The sequence below is a fragment of the Elgaria multicarinata genome, chromosome 3 (genome assembly GCF_023053635.1).
Source record: "Elgaria multicarinata webbii isolate HBS135686 ecotype San Diego chromosome 3, rElgMul1.1.pri, whole genome shotgun sequence".
Classification (NCBI taxonomy): domain Eukaryota; kingdom Metazoa; phylum Chordata; class Lepidosauria; order Squamata; family Anguidae; genus Elgaria; species Elgaria multicarinata.
The window spans coordinates 69563343-69577667 of record NC_086173.1 but is presented as its reverse complement, the minus strand read 5'-3'; the positions used below and the strand labels follow the sequence as shown (position 1 = coordinate 69577667).

The window sequence follows — 14325 nt, the reverse complement described above, 5'->3', positions numbered from 1 at the left end:
AACCAATTCCCCATAAAGCATTCATGCCAAGCATAAACTGGGATATAACAGAGGTAACCTTGGGCAGAAAATGTAAACGTTTCTACTTCAGACCATATTAATGGCAGTATTGGTTCCTTGTCTAAGGGCTTTTCTGCATGAGTGATTTATTGCATGCTCATGTTTGGTCACTCAGAGAAGTTAGTGGGTCCTTTATATAACATTATCAACCTCCAGGACATCTCCTGCACTTTTCTCCCTTTCTTCCACTTTCAAAAAGATTGTAGATAACATGAAAAAGGACATTATTCTCATCTATTGGCTGTGTGAAATGCCTGCGTAGCACTATAATGCACTATAATGGCAGTGCCATCTATTAGTTGAAAACTGAAACACACAGAAACATGTAGAACTTGCTGAGGGAGGGCTTTCCTCATGTAATGGAGAAAGCTCCAGTAAGGATTTGGGGTTTTTGCTTAATGTAGAGAAGCTCTAAGGATGAAGCCCAAACCCACACAGCATAACATCAAGTTTGGTATAGCCTATCCACACCCCTTTCCTACCCTTACTTTGGCTAAAATTGATAGAGTTTGGGTTTGGGTGGGGAAAATCCCTTCTTTGCTGTAAGCTTACTTGGTGGCCTGGGGCAAATTTCAATGTCTCAGCCTACCGTACTTCACATGTTGTTGTGAAGATCGCACAGATAATGCCATGGAGACCACCTTGAACTCCTTGGATAAGGAGCATAAAAAAGGTGACAAATAAATAAATCTGAGCAACGACTGCTGAGAAGTATGTAGCCCATATCTTCCTACTTATTTTAATGAACTCTGGCAGGGTGTTCGATCTCAAATTAGGTCTGTAATCCTGTGCACACTTACTTTGGAGTAAGTTACACTGAACTCAGTGTGAATGATGTCTGAGTAAATGAACATGTTGAATGTGGTAGACACTGGCTCTTAACAGCTAAGCCCACTAGGAAGCTTTTGCCTCATATAAGACCAGGCCTCCTCAGCTTCTAGTCAATCTTCCTTTGAACTTTCTCAAAACTGGAAATAGACAGCTTTACATCTTAATAATATGGGTACTGAAGATATATGTGGTTCTCATTAACTTCCATTTATGGATTTCTTTTTACCACTCACGTGAATCCATCTATTTTACACAGCGTGGATGTTTCATTTTGTGCTTTCAAAGATAATGTAACCACAAATGCAAAATATATGGGAACCCAATGTGAGATGGCTTCTGACAAGAAGCTGTAAATTATTTTTCAAAAATGTACAGCATCTGTGCCTCCTTGTAAAATTTTTACCCTCTTTTCCCACTGTGCAAAATAATAGAACACACTACAGCCTGCCCTCAAGCTGCATAAAAGATGAATAGTCTCATAATTTTTAATTGCAGTGATTTCCCTTTCTCATCATTCACTCTTTATAGAAAGAGTTTTTATAAAGAATTTTGTAACTCTTTATATTAAGATGGCCAGTCTGTGGTGGTTAGAGGATAGCACTGCCATTTAGTATTCCAAAATGTCATGCTCAAGGTTGGTACAGAAGAAGCAGAACAGAACAATCTTTGATATTAAACCAAAATAGAATAAAGGCATTCTAAATAGTTTCTCCTTTGCTGAATTGTAAGCCATGAACTGCTTCACACTTTGCTTTGAGAAAAGACTGACATACATCCTAAGTGTGGTGGAAGTGGTTTTGTTTCACATTCTCTGCCCAAAAAACAAATTCCTCTAATTGGAGCAAATACATGTTGAAACCACTTCCACTGTACTTTTGAATCCAATAAACTGTGGTTTATCTTAACTACGGTTTCTTTGAAACAAGCTAACATCAAACCATGGGTTATGAAGCTAGCTTGTTACAACAAACCATACAACAAATCATAGGTTAGGGTTTACATGCATCACATGCTAAATTGTGGTTAATCTACAACAGAGGGGGAGAAAACATCTGAGCCCAAGGAGAGGCTAGGCTCACTCCCGTTATAGTAAAACAGGGCTTATCATTAGGTCCAAATACAGCCTATTTGTATGTATTGTGTAATAACTGTATATAGTCTGTAATATTGGAACACTGCCATGGGCACTTTAAACAACAACAACAAAACCTCTAAGTACATAAATGTCATCAGCTTCCCAAGCTGCATCCCCATGGCATAAAAACAGCAGTCTAGTGGCAATATTTTTTCCAGCTTTTAATTTCTAAAATGTGAGATTCTGTGCCTTGCTTGCCTGTACACCAGAGCCTTTCAGTTAGAAGCCTTACTCCCTTATTCCAAATGTGTGGAGATGGCTAAAATTAGGAAACTGAACTTTGTGTATTCTCACAAGTGCGTTCCACTTAATAATGATTTCACTATTGCTATAATTTAAGCCATTAAAAATAGGTTTTAAGAGCAGCCCTGGGAAGCCTTGGCTCAGATTAAGCCTTGGCCACACTGTCACTCAAATTTTAGACAAAAAACATAGAGCTCCTAAAAATATACATGAATTTATCAGTGAGTATGAAATGTGTAAAACAATCCTGAGTCAGAACCAAGTACACTGCTGTTCACATTCATGTACCTCTTTCATAGTCTGTTTGACGGAGAATACAATGGCAATGAAATGTTTCACTGAGCACAAAGTATTCATTCTACAATATGCAATAAACAGGAGTGGAACAGAGAGATGTTGTTACATCATTCCAATTTGGAAGCAGGAATGGGCTATAGATATGTGTTTTAGGTGAAATGCCTTTGGCTCATTTCTTCCCATGTCATTCTCATGAGCCAAATGTGGTGGCAGGACCTAGTCTCAGCGCTACTGCTATCAATAACCTTTTGGCTATCCCCGCCAATACTCCAAGAAACCACTGAAGGCCTTCTGAGATGTATCTGTATTATATTGCTGCAGAGATGCTGCTGTTAATACATGCATCCCTGAGCCTTTGGTCAGTCTCTAAGATCAACTGAAAGCACCACCTGTACTGATCTCTGGTAAAAGGAAGTTTTCTTTGGTGAGGCGCAAGTGGATGGTTCTATTTCCCTTGCTGAATTAGGATTCTATGGCCCCGTTCAGACAACACGCTAAACCATACTGCTTAACCACAAAATGCTTAATGGAATGCATTAAGGTTAATGCCTTCCGTTAACAATTTTGTGGTTAAGCAGCATGGTTTAGTGTGTTGTCTGAACGGGGCCAGTATTAACTGTTCTAATATAGGTAGTAGTGGATCTGTCTGTTTTTATACTGTTGTTTTTATGTCTCTGATGGTTTTTACATTTTGTATATTTTTTTAATGTTTACTGTTTTTAGCTTTTGTGAACCACCCAGAGAGCTTTAGCTATGGGGCGGTATAAAAATGTAAATAAATAAATAAATAAGTAAGTAAATAGTTTATGCCTCCTAAATTAGTATTGCATCAATAGGATTGGGTTGCAGCAATCAAGCACATAGTTTTGGGGCAAGCCTATTCGCCTTTGCCTTCATACCAGATAAAGCCTATGGTATCATTTATCGAAGACTGTAGTGTTAACTGTATACCAAAAACAGCAACACGTCCTCCAGATTTGATAATAAACTAAGCTATTGTTTGTATTTCCCCTTAATCTTGTTGGGTCAGTGGATGTCTTGGGATATTATCTAATTCCTAATAAATCTATTTTGACAGTTGTTCGAAGTGTGGAGCCAGTGAGCCACACTATTGTCAGCCTCCGCTATTCAAACAGACAACTGGAGTAAATGGAGAAGCTCCTGCACAAACATGCCTGGCTAACAACAGGCAGACATAATGAGTACTTTAAACGAGATCTCTGCAGATGCCAGCCCTGCATGATATAGGGCAAACTTCTTTAAAAGCCAATAGAGGCTTTAAAAGTCAGCAGGACAAAGACAGAAAGTGAACGTTCTAGTTATTTCGTTGCAACTGGGCTTACTGGCCTCGAAAAAGCCACATTCTTGGATTTCTGAGATAAACAAAATTGAGCAAGGTTATGCTGAAACAAGTACAGCACTAGGCATCCTTTTAGACAGAACAGGTATGTAGTAATACTCAGATTTGGAAGGATGTTTGTGGATGAAGACAAGGAAATGTAAAAAAATTCCAATCCTTTGTTAAGTGTGTTGCCAGAAAGGCTGCTTGTGACACTGTGAGATTCTCTTAGCCATATCCCATGGGACACCATGCTGGCAAATATAGGTTTAGGACTGGCATAACAATGACCATGATTGTCAGCACAACACTGGGCAAAGCCTACGTCCTAGTCCTGTAATCCTATTTGAGAATCAAGTGTGCCCCTTCGTCTGCAAAGCCCCATTCTGAGGTATTTTTTTTGGTCACACCTATTCTGATGTTATTCTTATAAAGTTACCTGAACACGGGTAAGAAGAATGGCCCAGTGCACTGCTCCCATGTCCTTGTGCATGCCAGCCCTGCCCTGTAAATCCCCAACTTCCCTGTGTTGAGCAGGGGGCTTTTACTTGTGTTGGCTCTCCTTCATAATAGTCACTCCATTATTTATTTGTTGGCTTTCCTCTTAAGGCTTGTGTTAAAAAGTTGTTTTAGTAATATGTGTCTGCACTTGTTTCTGCTAATACAAATGCATTCCTGTCATAACAGTGGCAAGAACTATACACCAAATCAGGATATTTTAACACTGTGGCCCAGGGAGTTTTTGTCTGATGCAAGCAGTGAAATAATTACAGCCTGTGCAGAATGCACAGCAGCATCTCCTCAGATTAAAAGGGTACTTAAAAAGTATGGCAGGAAGTGAGGGAATAGACAGGAAGTAGCCTCCTTTTGGCCACTATGTACAAACACTAATAGGACCCTGAGCACCCCGACATATCCGTTGCACCATCCTGCAATATGAATCCTATCAAGCTAATTTAGAACCCTCATCTTTTGTTAGAGCAGCTCAGTGCCGCAGTTGCAAACTTTGTTGATCATAAACTGAGTGAGAGAAGAGAAATTAAATTTAGCAAACACAGCAGGAGGTTTACAACATCTCAGGAGCCACTTTGAATTACTTATGCCATCCTTTGCTGTTTTCATAGAATCATAGAATAGTAGAGTTGGAAGGGGCCTGTAAGGCCATCGAGTCCAACCCCCTGCTCAATGCAGGAATCCACCCTAAAGCATCCCTGACAGATGGTTGTCCAGCTGCATCTTTGAATGCCTCTAGTGTGGGAGAGCCCACAACCTCCCTAGGTAACTGGTTCCATTGTCGTACTGCTCTAACAGTCAGGAAGTTTTTCCTGATGTTATATCTTATTTATTCAAATTCTAAATTCTTTTTACTTCCTAGCAAATAACATTTTGATTTTGGGCTGCTCCAGAAATTGTCAATGATGCCATCAACAGTATGCTTGTACTCTAATGCCCAAAGTGGAGCATGTGCAGGGCAGATGAGCAAAACATACATGTACCCAAAGAGTGAGCAGAGAAGCTGACCAGGATAAGTATGAGCCCTTTCACAAAGGAATTTATACTCTATTTAACATAACTAATGAAGTTGGTGGTTGGGTACAATCTGTCCAACAGATTGGCCAACTAATAACATTGTATTAAAAGGGTGGGGGAGATTAAATCTAGGGGAAAAACCATTAATGAGTTGGAAATGAGTTTTTGACCCATTTCCAGTTCATTAGTGCCTTTCTGAACCCTCTCCAGCATTTACAAAAGGCACTGCTGTAGTTTGCCTCAACCATTTAAGCCAATTACAGACTGCAGGGAAAAGTGTTCATATAAAAGTTAGCTTGGGGTTCATTATCCTTGCATTCCATTAGACATTCCTAATTGCTGTCAGAACTTATTTGGTTGCTTTTTGACTGCATTGTTTAATTGCTAATGCTTATCATATTCATAACACACAATTAGCACATAAATGCTGCTACATTTGATACACTTAAAACAGAACATTACAGAAGAAGCACAACACATGAAAGCAAACACAAGGAAGCAAACAAACCATAGCAAATGATAGCAGGGTTGTGATCTTGGTCTTACCTATGTTTAAATTCTTTATTTCTTTAAAGAAAGGAAACAAAAAGAAAAAAAGGGGGGGTAAGAAAAAGAGAACAGTTAGCTGAAGAAGAAACCGTAAAGCAAATATAGCATTTTCCCTTATCTACGAGATGACATGGGCAAGGAAAGTTTCTTTTCAGCTTTAGCTTTATGTTAATTTATGCTGCAATCCTATACAGACTTACCTGGGAGTAAGTCCCATTAAACACAGTGTGATTTACTTCTGAGTAACTTGCAAGGGATTGTGCTATCAGGAATGAAGCACAACAGAGGGTGGTTGCTGTCACTCTTCCTGCTGGAAAAGCCCCTCAAGGCATCTTTTTGTAAAAAACTTCTGGATCACTGAAAAAATGGCTTGCGTAATAGTGCCTGTCTTTTATTCTTACAATGAAATGAGTTGGCAGCTGTCTATCAGCCTGCTTGGTGCAGTGTAGGCCTGACAAAAGTAAGATGTGCTAATATCTTTTCCAGTTAAACGATTGAACCATGAGGCTGTTCTTTAACCCTCAACCCATCTCTGCTTTGCATCTGCCTTTCCTCCTTGGTTTCTAGAGCTGTCATTTCTAGAAGATTTCATTGTCAATGTGGTCATTCATCTCACATGGAACAGAGCAATGAAACACTAGACTTTGTAAATCCACACAGCGTTAATCAATGTTCATCTCAGATTTAAAGCAATGCAGAATGCTGTGTATTCCCCACACAGTTTATTTCAAACATGAGGAAGACATAGATGCATACATGGAGACAGAGTCATGGATGTTCTACTATCTGAAGAAATACATGTAACTGAAGAAATGCACCTATACTGAAGAATAGGACTTCACATTTTGTTCTCAAACTTCTGACCCCTGTCTTAAAACTGATGTATGCAGATCTCTTGCATAACTACTTTACATTTCTAAAAAACAACAACTAAGGAGGGGGTTGAGGTAATTATAGTTATTCTGCCCTACCTTCTTTCAACCTAGAAATAAATTTCACATACTTGCCATTCTTTTCTTTTTTTATGCAGGTAAACACTACCAAAATTAAACCAATGATTGCTTTGACACCAACAAATACAGCTATTTATGCCAAACTAGGATATGGAAAACCCAGCATGTGATTTTAAATATGGCAAAACATCCTCCAGAACTAACATAACTGGCCTTTTAGAATGTCTTTTGCCATTAAGCTTCAGAACTTGTGTGTGTATGATATATATTTTATATGGTGTGTGTGTGTGTGTGTGTGTGTGTGTGTGTGTACATACGCGCACAAAGCCTGGAAGCTAAATTGTGGAATGTTTCTTTAGCTATATCCAAAAGGACACAAGATGAGACTCGTTGGATCAGACCCTGGATCCATTCTAGTCCAGCATTCTAGTAAAAATATTAATATACAAGCCTTCACTGATATTCTAGTACAATCCTAGCATTTGCCATCACTTACTCCAGTTTTTCCATACCTTTCCATTCTCTTGTGTCTTTTATTTCCCATTCCTCTCTTCTGTACTTTCCTTTCAGCTGTCTCCTCTGTCCTTCCTTCTCTTTGTCTTTATCTTACCTCTTGTTTCCTTTGTAAACTCCTTCCTCTTCTTTGCCATACCCTTCTACAGTCTCTCTCTTTACTTCCTTCCATCTCATTCTCTGCACTGCTTTGTATCAGGTCCACCCACTACTTTCATTGGCTTAGCCATATTTTACTTCCTTATCTTCCCTCCCTGCCAGCCTTTTCTTTCTGTTTCTCTTATATCTGCTTTCTTTTCTCCAGGCCCCTTTTCATAAAAATATACCCTTCTGATAATCAGGAACATGGTTCTATTCTTGTGTTTAAATACCACTGGCTATCTTGTATTTGGGAGAGGATCCCATCCCAAATGGCTTCCGTGGAGAAGAGTGCCTCTAAACTGCTGCTTGAATTCCTGAAAGAATGAGCAAAGGCAAGTTCATGCAGAACAGCCTTTTGGGTTCTCTCCAGATGTGTTGGGACTAAAACACATATGCTCTCATACAAAGGTGTAAGAGTGGGTACTGCTGAGAGCTGCAAACAACAACAATATTGCAAGCGATAAAGAAGGAACAAATAAGAAAGCATTTGTAGCAGCACACATAGCAGTGGAATTACCTTAACTCCAAAATGCTGGTGACATTTCTAGAGGGAAAAATGCGCCGAATATAGTTGAAATCCCCAACAAAGAGGCTTCCGTCAATTCCTACAGCAAGTGCCACAGGGGCCAGAAGTTTATTTCCCTCTGCAAGTCCATTGCAACTTGGACAGGAGATACTCCTTCGACGACCATTCCCCATGATGCTGGTGATCACAGCTGGCTGTTGAGTTAGAAACTGATTCTCTCCACTACCTTTGTGCAGAATACCTAACAACGAGCAGAAACACAAGGAGTATTTTTTATTATTAATTGGATGCTCATGTTGTGCAATTGTTTGAATGACTTGAATTTTTCAACTATATTATTTATGTTGCACTATCTAGCACCTGGTCCTAGAAGGCAGAATAAGCATGATGTAAATATACTTAAATAGTTGAGAAGTTATAAAACATTATAACAAAAGGCCATTCATTGTTTGAGCCATATTGCCACTGCTGTCGCTGAGGCAGGATGCTCTCTCTCAGGCATTGGACAATCTTAGGCCCAGAGAGAGATAACAGCGGCCTCGCTGTGGGACTGGGAAGGGCTCTGGACTGACACTCTATGCTTGTGCTGGTGAGGAGAACAGGAGTTGGGGAAGAGGGCAGACTGTAGCAGATTTAACAACTGTTCTGCTTTAAGAACTAGTGCTTTGAGAATTGCTGCTTTTGCAAGTGCCCATTCCCACCTCCAGTAATCTTGGTGGTGGAACTGTCCCCAAGTGTACTGAATGAAAATACTTGCTGGAAGATCCAGCTCGCCAAGGCAGGATGCTCTCGCTTAGGCATTGAATAATCTCAGGCCCAGAGAGAGATAACGGTGGCCTCGCTGTGGGGTGGCAGGGAGCCAGTGGCTAGGGTGACCATATGGAAAGGAGGACAGGGCTCCTGCATCTTTAGCAGTTGTATTGAAAAGAAAATTTCAGCAGGTGTCATTTGTATATATGGGGAACCTGGTGAAATTTCCTCTTCATCACAACAGTTAAAGCTGCAGGAGCCCTGCCCTCTTTTAAATCTGGGCACTCTAGCATAGCTCCTGCAGCTTTAACTGTTGTGATGAAGAGGGAATTTCACCAGGTTCTCCATATATACAATTCTTTTTATTAAAGTCAACAGACCAATAAAACATATGAAAACACATAATAAATATTTAAAATAAATGGAATTAAAACAATTGACACCTGCTGAAATTCCCTTTTCTATGATAATAATAATAATAATAATAATAATAATAATAATAATAATAATAATAATAATTTTATTTCTTACCTGCCTCTCCATTCTGATCGAGGTGGGGAACAACAATAAACAATGAAATACGTAAAAGATACAGGAGCCCTGTCCTCCTTTTCATATGTCACCCTACCAGTGGCGGGCCACCCCAGCAGAGGTGTTCCTGAAGGAGGATGCCATGAAGGTGAGGGCACAGGCGCCTCCCATTTTTGTCTTCTTTGTTTGCTCTTTCCTTCCCTGTTTGTTTGTTTGTGTGTGTGTTAGGACTGCTTCTTCTGGTCAGGGTGAGAGCCTGTGGCGTTTTGAAGTGGGTTACCTTCTGGGTGAGAGACAGACGGGAGGAATGTATGTGAGACTCCATGTGAGAGATGGAGTGTGTATGAATCTAGCCACAGTAACTCTGAATGACTGGGAAATACTTTAGCTTTATATTGCTAGTGGATTAGCTAGCCTTATGTCCTTTTTGTGACCAGTGGCTGGCTATTACCATAAACTATCTTCTGTGATGGTGCTAGTTGGATGTGTATGATTGATTGGTTGAATGGAGTATTTATGCAGCTACTGTCTAGTTGGCTGTACAACTTCACCTTAGTGAGAGTAAGCTTTGCTGGATTAGCCAATTTATCAGTTCTACAACCCCAGCATGTACAAATTGGGAACCAAAAATCTTCACTGTTTGGTGATTGTCAAATTGTTAAATTTCACTGTTAACTGTGCAAATAAATCACCAGGCCCAGACACCATCCATCCAAGAGTTCTCAAAGAACTAAAATATGAAATTGCGGACCTCCTCACAAAAATATGCAACATGTCCCTAAGCTCAATCTCTGTACCAGAGGACTGGAGGATGGCCAATGTAACACCAAATTTCAAAAAGGGATCCAGGGGGAATCTGGGAAATTACAGGCTGTTTAGTTTGACATCTGTTCCAGGTAAATTGGTTGAAAGCATTATTAAAGACAAAATTAGTAAGCATATAGAAGGGCAGGTCCTACTGAAGAAGAATCAACATGGCTTCCGCAAAGGCAAGTCCTGTCTCACTAATTTACTAGAATTCTTTGAGAGTGTCAACATATAGACAGGGGTGATCTGGTGGACATTGTTTACTTGGATTTTCAAAACACTTTTGATAAAGTCCCCCCACCAAATTGTGGGGGGATTGTGGTGGACAGCTCGATGAAAATGTCCACCCAGATTGCGGCCACTGTAAAGAAGGCAAACTCCATGTTAGACATGATAAGAAAAGGCACTGAGAACAAAACGGCCAGTATCATACTGCCCTTATACAAATTGATGGTGCGACCACACTTAGAATACTGTGTACAGTTCTGATCACCACACCTAAAAAAGGATATTATAGAGCTGGAAAAAGTGCAGAAAAGGGCAACTAAAATGATTTAGGGGCTGGAGCATTTTCCCTATGAGGGAAGGTTATATCAGCTGGGATTGTTTAGCTTGGAAAAAAGAAGGCTCAGGGGACACATGATAGAGGTGTACAAAATTATGCATGGTATGGAGAATGTGGATAGGGAGACCTTTTTCTCCCTCTCTCAAAATACTAGAACCGGGGGTCATCCCATGAAGCTGATTGGTGTAAGATCCAGGACAAATAAAAAGAAGTACTTCTTCACACAGCGTATAGTTAAATTGTGGAACTCACTACCACAAGATGTAGTGATGGCCACCAATCTGGATGGCTTTAAGAGGGGGTTGGGTAAATTCCTGGAAGCAAAGGCTATCAATGGCTACTAGCCCTGATGGTTGTGTGCTAGCTCCAGTATTCAAGGCAATAATCCTGTGTGCATCAGTTGCTGGGGAACATGGGCAGGAGGGTGCTGTTGCACCATGTCGTGCTTGTTCATCCCTGGCCAATGGCTGGTTGGCCACTGTGAGAACAAAGTGCTGGACTAGATGGACCCTTGGTCTGATCCAGCATGGCACTTCTTATGTTCAATCAGATGTCAACTCAAGCACTGCTTGATATTTTGGATAGGGCCATGAGAATGGAACCCACATGAAAATCTTAAAAACAAATGAAAATCAGTGAACTTACCACTTTTTATATTAAGCACATGATGCTTATCCAAGGACCAGCCCCCTAGATTTGACGGGTCAAGTTCAAATCCTTGCAGCAAGGCTGTCCTTTTCTCCCATAAAATCAGACTGGGACAGGTCTCATATTCAAATCCCACAGACACTGAAAAAAATATTAATAATCATTGCATGTGAATGACTTGCTATCCACCATGAAGTACTGTTCCCAAGATATTCTCTTTTATTCTGCATTATTAAATTCAGATATTTGACTTCATTTGACCCTGAAACTTGATTCACTTGTACTCAGGAGAACTGTAGGATCTGATAGTTGCAGGGGAATGGCGGATTTAATGAGGGGGAGTAGGGAAAAAAAAACTATTATGATGAAAGGCCCGTTTTTTAATTAACTGGCTGTTTTCAGCACTGACTATATGAAATATCTAGGCTCAATACTGTATTTATGTGATCATGAAAAAAATGTACAAAATACTACAGTGGAAATATATTAAATGATCCACTAAATATATGTTAATGAGATATCTGCAGAAAAAGAGTGTTATCATGTGGAGACCTTTGAAAATATGAAATTGCAAGTGACAGCTCTTGCCAAATTGACTTTTCCCTTGCTCCAATTTTAATATGAACCCACTTATTATTTACTGTAATGGTTATGGATTCCAAAGCAGCCTTTACACATTATGTACTAGCAAATGTGTTTACCACTGCACTTACACACAGCAGGAATCCCTGGCCAATGGCAGCTCCCTGGTGCATGTATCAGCATGATACACATTGTGATAAGCCTAGGACTTGTTGTGCACATTTTACATTTTTAGTGCATACATAGAATGTTTCGCAAGTATGGTTGCTTAACAATGTATTTCATCAAACAGCTAGCATGGTGTAGGGGATTAAGCATCGAAGTAGGACTAAGGAGACCTGGGTGCAATGGCATGTTCAGATGTGAAGCTCAGTTGTAGCCTAAAGAAGTCCACTAGACTCTCTCTAAGCTGGACCGCGCCCGTTTTCCTACTGATATTCGGCAGTTAACTTTATTCTTATGGAGAAAAATGGGATAGCCCTATGGGATAGCCCCTGAGCTCCTCTGAGACAGAAATCTGATAAATCAATATACTGTGTCCTGGATTCCCTGGCAATCTACAGTAACACAGAGACTCTTTAGTGCAAGCCAATATTTGCAATGTTTACAGATAGACAGATGGATACAATTAAGCTGAAAGAGCATAATTGTTGTAAACTGCCCCAGAGAGCTTTGGCTATTGGGTGGTATAGAAAAGGAGTTAATAAGATAATAAAATGTCCCATTTGGTGGTTTAATAGCATAGTGGGAAAGCCCCTTCCCTCTAGTGTACAGACGGTATACAGTGTGAACTGAGCCCTCTGTGAAAAACGTCTGATAACATCAAGACCTGGTTTGCATGATCTTTCCCATCCACACCAAAAGCTCACAAACAGATCTTAGTTTGCACTAAAGTTTAATTTTCTAGGGCTCTACAGTGGTTTGCTGCCAAATTTCAGTAGGAAACCATGGGGTGGTGGTGGTTCTGTACTGGCAAGAGTGCAGCTCACAGGAATGATCTGGGGCTTTGGAAAGTGGCCTCCACACTCTCTGCGGTTGTCCGCCCCTGATGTATCTGAATGCAGGATGAGACAGGCTACTGGTAAGCTGGGAAACACTATAAATAGTTGTATTTGCTATGAAATGCATGAAGTCATCTATAGATTATTTCTAGTCTTAACATTGATCATGGGATTTTTACTTGAGACCAGTCGTTGTTAGGATGACATTTAAAAGTTGTATAATTTGAATCTGATGGCATACCTACGGCATCTGACAGCCCATACACCTTCTGACCATAGGCATCTGTTTTGTCCCAAATGAAAGTGTATGCCAAATTGGGAGAGGCTTGGAATGACTTTTGAAAAAGATGTCCTTCTACTGCTACCATCAGATGAACTTTAATTAAGTTCAGAGGCACAAGAGACTGTGTCATGGTGATCTTAAGCAAAGATTTGTATCCAGCAGTACGGGAACTCAGATAGCAGAGTTTTATGTTGGCACCTGGGACTTCAATTTCTTCATGAAGAACCTGATTGAGAAAACAGAGTACACATTAAATATGAGCCTTACAGATGGGATTTTTTGTTTAGCTCGTGGATCATATTTATGGATTAATGACTTTTTGCTACTGAGCAGTTCTAGCCTGGCCTTCCTGCAGTGGCACAATTTGGGATATTATTTCTCTATTAATAATGCTTTGCTCACTGTTATACTCTCTTTTTTTTAAAAAAACCCACCCCACTACTGTTAGCAAAAGGATAAGCAAGAACCACAGGTTTTATAGCTAGTTATATGCAAGAGGGCCACAAAAGGTTGTAATTATATGAACTTGTAACTGCTACTAAACTAACGATCAGCATAAAGCAACAGGGATGTCCAAAGAGAAAAACCAGCACCACCATCATAATAGCAATGGATATTATGTAAGGGCCCCTTATCTGCTATGTATCCTTACCTAGAGGGACAAAACCCTGGTTGTTTTTGTTTTGCATGAATAAAGTTTTTGCAGAAGGCCTAACTAGGAGTGAAGTCAGAAGACTCATTTATCCTTTGGAGCTAAAAAATATGACAACATTTCCCACTTCTGCTTTGTATGACAATCACATACAAAGCAGGAGTCATGAGGGGTGACAGTGGAGAGGCAGGAATTAGATTTTTTTAGTTCAAAAGGGTAATGTAGGGAGGTGGGGCTGAACCCTTCCCATGCTTACTGCTTACTTATCATAGTAAGCACTATGTGCTTTTTTTCCTCAGTCAAGCTGAGGAGAAAAATTTTCGGGGGGGGGGCAATAAGCTGCAGGGAGGTAAGGAGGGGGAGGGAGTTCAGCACTCCCCATTTGCGCA

The 14325-nt window shown here is 40.2% G+C and overlaps 1 protein-coding gene across 3 annotated transcripts in view; it reads right to left on the bottom strand.

Annotated features, from left to right (window-relative positions):
• Window positions 1–14325, bottom strand: part of LOC134394813 (teneurin-2) — a 626553-nt gene that overhangs the window by 46247 nt on the left and 565981 nt on the right. For all 3 annotated transcript variants that reach the window (XM_063120558.1, XM_063120559.1, XM_063120560.1), the window contains 4 exons: window positions 13243–13510; window positions 11416–11559; window positions 8109–8358; window positions 5982–6002 (listed from right to left, as the gene is read on the bottom strand). In XM_063120558.1, the coding sequence (XP_062976628.1) occupies window positions 5982–6002; window positions 8109–8358; window positions 11416–11559; window positions 13243–13510 (683 nt within the window). The remainder of the gene's footprint in view (window positions 1–5981; window positions 6003–8108; window positions 8359–11415; window positions 11560–13242; window positions 13511–14325) is intronic.